Raw genomic sequence first — 5257 nt, forward strand, 5'->3', positions numbered from 1 at the left:
TTTATATATATATATGTTTATGTTATATCTTTATTCATACAAAATAATCACGTAAATAATATATATATTTGCTGTCTAATTGTTTTTTTTTTTTTTTTTTTTTTTTTTTTTTTTTTTTTTTTTTTTTTTTATGTACAAGCTACTAAATATTTATAAACACATATTTTTTTATTACCTGCTTCAAAAACTCCAGAGGAAGCATATATATTCTAAACAGCACGTATAGAAAACTTAAAACAAGAAATAAAAACAAACACGAAAAATACGTCTTGGAATTTTGAACACAACTTAATTTGTAAAGTGGTTCAAATCTTAAAAGAAAAACGATAAAAAATAAATAATATATATAAATATATATATATATATATATATATATTAATTCATATTTATGTATGAACATATATTTTATTTATGTTTTTGGCTAGACAAATTATACATAAATTATGAACAGTTCAGAATATTTTAATATATATATATATTTTTTTTTTTTTTTTTTTTTTTTTTTTACTTATCGCTGTTTGATAGAGAGGAAACGAAAAAAAAAAGCGAAAAATAAAAGAAGAAAAAAATTTGAGATTGTTTAATCATTGTATCAACCATATTCACGTTGTCCATATTTTCATTTTTAAAGAAACTGTAAATTAATAATTGGCACTTGTAAAAGGATCCAACTGAAGAAAAACAAAAGAGGAACATAAATACATATATATATATATATATATATATATATATATATATATATGGATAACTTATAAGATAATACGTCCAAATAAAATACAATATAAGAATATTCACTTATGCGCAAAATACAAAAATATATTTATTAATTTTTATTTTTTCTTAATTACGTAAATATATATTATCATTGCAGTAGTAATTTATGTCTTTCAAGAAAGTTATTTTCAAATCATGAGTCATATTATAAGTATTAAAGGATCCCGAAATTATATAATTTCTGACAAAATTTTTGTTTATCAGTTGTAAGTAATAGCACGATAGGATGATGGAGAAAACGAGCATGGGGATCCATTTTATCAAAAAAAAAATCTGACCAAAATTAAAAAGGTAATATAAAAAAAAAATATATATATAAATAAATAAATATACATATATATATATATTTAAATCTTTTATGACAATACCATCTTTTTTGTTAAGAACTGTTTTGATATAACTTTGTCTGGTATGTCGTTCATAATGGTTGAGTTATTATTATTTCGCAACAAACATATCGATAGCATGGGTATGATTAACAAAATAAATAAAAGATAATCAACAACCTAACGATAAAAATATAAATATATATATATATAAATTTATATATATTTTATTTTATTTTATTTTGTTTTTTTTATTTACCGATATGAATGGAGGTAGGAAAAAGATTGATATTATAAATACTAAAAAAGATAAATATGAATAGTAAAAGTAAAAAAAAAATATCATTAAAGACACATTTTTTTTGTGAATTCTTGAACTCTTTAATAACTTATAAACCAATTCCATCACATTTTGAGATAAATCTGAAAAAATAAAATAATATTAAATGGTATCATGTTTTTTTTTTTTGTTTAACATATATATATATATATATTTATGTATATTATTTTTTATATTTCTAGAACATACCCAAACTGTTTTTCTCAATAATTAAGTTGCATGGGAAACTATTTATAAAAGATGAGTATAACATCAAGGGGTTGTTTTTTGATGAATTATTTTCAAAAGGGTTTGTTTTTTCTTTTTTGCCATAACAATCTCTATATAGTTGAAATGTATACATGTATAAATAAAAATATATATATATATATATATATATATATATATATATGTATATGTGAATAAATGTTTGCTATCTTAGTATTTCATTTTATTTTATTTATATGTTTATACTTGCAAATATTATTAAAAGGTAATAATACAGATATTGAATAATTACACAAATTGTAAAGTTCAAAGTTACTACAGTTCAAACTATTTCCTACACATGTTATTATTTCATTGTTTTCCTAATAGGGGAAAAAATAAATAAATAAATAAATATAAATATATATAAATATATATATATATATATATATATATATATATATATATATATATATATATTTATATATATGCATAATCATTTATATGTGGATCAATATGTTAACATTATGGACATTAATATAATTCCTATCATATCAATATTTAATTCTTCATACCAACAAAATCTTTATCATCTCAGCTGTGTTAAACTGATTGCACCCTGAGTAAGACGAAACACGCAACGGAATATCATCAACCTAATATAATAAAAAAAAAAATATATATATATATTTATTTATATTTATATTCATCTTTATTTATTTATTTATTTATTTATATTTATTTATTATTTTATTTTATATTTTAACCTCTTTTATGTGTGTCTTTATATTATTTATTCCACTCGGAATGACAACTTTGCCGTCTCTGTTTTTGAAGCTGGGCCTAAAAAAAATTAAAAAAAAAATTAATTCAAATGAAAATATAAATATAAATATAGACTTATTTATAAACAAATTAATACATAAAAAAAAACACACACACACATATATATATATATATATATATATATTTTTCCATTTAATGATTAATTTTATTACTTATCATTAAGGCTCAATGAGATGGATGTATTCCAATTTGTTTCCATACCAAGCAAGTTTGCTACATTCCTAGTATTTATTTGGTCAGTCTTACTAAAATGTACAAACCTTATTCCGGCCTATGAAAAAAAAAAAAAAAAAAGAAAAGAAAAAAATAAATTTATTTATTTATTTTTTATATAATATAATCCATTATCTATAAATATTTCATTATTCCATATAGTATATAAAAAAAAATTTTTTCTTTACATCGTAAAAATCATTTATCCTGGTTTGAATTTCGTTGTTCGTCAAAAGTTTGACCGCAGAGTTTCCTATGAAACGTCAAAAAAAACGAGATGAACATATATATATATATATATATATATATATATATAAATTCATTTTTTTTTTCCTTTATCATTTAATATACAATTATTACACATTCATATTATTTATATATTACCAATAAATATAGTTGTAGATAACAAATGAGATAAAAACTTTTCGTTTTCTTTTATTGGAAATGGTTTTTCATTATAAAAATTTTTGATATTATACACCTTCTTTTTATTAATCGTTATGATATAAATATTTTTGCTAAAATTTTCTTTTAAATAAGTTACTTCGTCTGAACTCAGTGGCCTGTAAGCAAAGCAGATGCTTTCAATGCCTGAAAGAAAATAATGTAAATATATATATATATATATATATATATATATACATAGATATATTTATTTATATATTCCATATGGCACACAAAATGAATTTTTATATCATACTATATAATCATATATTGAATATTAAACAAGATATTTATGTGTACTACAACATATAAAAAAAATACATTATGTTTTATAACCTGATGAAATCCATTGCATATTTAAAATTCTCAAAACTTTTTTCTTTCTTCTTTTTAATTTTTTTATTGCCTTCCCATCGTAGTAAAACATGCATTTATTAACCAAAGCTTCTAGTTGTCCCTACATGAGAAGATAAGGCAAAAATTAAAAAAAAAAAAAAAAAAAAAAAAAAAAAAAAAAAAAAAATTTTATTTCAATATGTAATACTACAAATATATATATATATATATATATATATATATATATATATATGTATACATATTTTTTTTTATACAGACACATAAAATGACATGTCTGAGCTTCATATTTATTACCTTGAGAAACATGTGATATTTCTCCTTTTTCTTTTCATGGAAAATAAATATGAAAACAAAATTATCTCTAGATATTAAATTATCATAAATATTTATTCCCAATGAATTATCATTTACGTCGTAAGGTATTTCATTTTTTGAAATCTCTATCTTTTTATGCTTTCTTATCTCTGAGTTTTTTCTCTTGTATAATTCGTAATCGCTTTTGTTTTCAATACAAAAAAAGAGCCTACACAAAAATAAAAATAAAAAAAATAAAAAAAATAAAAAATAAAAAAAATAAAAAAAATAAAAACATAACATAATAATATCATCCTCATAATACAAATATATATTTATTTTTCTTACATGTGAAAGACAAATTTGTTGTAAGGAAATGAAATATTTCCAATATCACACATACAAATGTATAAGTAACTATAATCACATTGGTTCATATAATTCAAAATGTTATTCTTAAATTCGTCTAGTACCCTATATATGGACATAAAAAAAAAATATATATATATATATACATATATTCATATATATATATATATATATATATTTATGTATGTATTCCTTTATATTGATTACCTAAGATATTTTGGTATTTGCGTATAATACGATAACAAGAATAAGGAATGCAATAGCTTAATATTTTTTATACGTTGATAAGCATACATACTTTTATTATCCATAAATATATCAATAACTGTTAATAGATAATTATAATTCTTTGGAAAATTCTTTACGCCATTATTTATAGAAACATCTTTCTTATTATTTAAACTATTATAAATACATATTTCTTTAATGCTATGATTAGTATTTACAAGAATTCCGCTATTGTCCAAAAAACATAGGACTGAGCAATCACTTAAGATATTTAAATAGCACTTGTCAATTTTTACACCCTTAAAAATAGGAATAAATAAATAAATAAATATATATATATATATATATATATATCAACAATTGTAAAATTTTATTTCGTAATAATTTCTATACATATATATATATATATTTTACCCGGATAATCAAGGATAATATATTCCTTAAGGTATAAAACAGTCCTATCTTCTTTTTGTCCACATAAGACGAACTATCATCAGTTGTAGATGAAAAGTCAAATGAGGAAGATAAATTACTTTTTTCATAATTTGATATGTCGTTAAAATAATTCTCATATACCATATTTAGGGAAGAGCAATAGCCATAAATTAATTCAGAAAAAATTCTACACAAATGTGGTACATACATAAATATATAAATATAAAAATATATATATATATATATATTTATTTATGTATTTATATATATATATTTATTTATGTATTTATATATATATATATATATTTATTTATGTATTTATATATATATATATATATATATATATATATATATTTATTTATGTATTTATATATATATATATATATTTTTTTTATTTGTTTATATCCTTTATTTAACCTGTGAAAAAAGGGAAGGATTGTAATGG

The 5257-nt window shown here is 19.3% G+C and overlaps 1 protein-coding gene across 2 annotated transcripts in view; it reads right to left on the reverse strand.

Annotated features, from left to right (window-relative positions):
• PGSY75_1019500 (putative membrane protein) overlaps positions 1-5257 on the reverse strand; it is a gene marked incomplete at both ends in the record, with an annotated part of 5661 nt that extends 404 nt beyond the window's left edge. Inside the window, 18 exons of one of the 2 annotated variants that reach the window (XM_018785965.1) lie at positions 176-311; positions 509-671; positions 849-1047; positions 1143-1280; positions 1360-1523; positions 1630-1760; positions 1894-2009; positions 2202-2282; positions 2394-2469; positions 2625-2743; positions 2874-2938; positions 3070-3276; positions 3466-3586; positions 3781-4009; positions 4129-4254; positions 4357-4676; positions 4792-4999; positions 5230-5257. In XM_018785965.1, the coding sequence (XP_018641582.1) occupies positions 176-311; positions 509-671; positions 849-1047; positions 1143-1280; positions 1360-1523; positions 1630-1760; positions 1894-2009; positions 2202-2282; positions 2394-2469; positions 2625-2743; positions 2874-2938; positions 3070-3276; positions 3466-3586; positions 3781-4009; positions 4129-4254; positions 4357-4676; positions 4792-4999; positions 5230-5257 (2627 nt within the window). Of the gene's footprint in view, positions 1-175; positions 312-508; positions 672-848; positions 1048-1142; positions 1281-1355; positions 1524-1629; positions 1761-1893; positions 2010-2201; positions 2283-2393; positions 2470-2624; positions 2744-2873; positions 2939-3069; positions 3277-3465; positions 3587-3780; positions 4010-4128; positions 4255-4356; positions 4677-4791; positions 5000-5229 lie in introns of both variants that reach the window. The other variant, XM_018785964.1, reaches the window with a different exon arrangement.

The sequence above is a fragment of the Plasmodium gaboni genome, chromosome 10 (assembly GCF_001602025.1).
Source record: "Plasmodium gaboni strain SY75 chromosome 10, whole genome shotgun sequence".
In the NCBI taxonomy this organism is placed as follows: Eukaryota; Apicomplexa; class Aconoidasida; order Haemosporida; family Plasmodiidae; genus Plasmodium; species Plasmodium gaboni.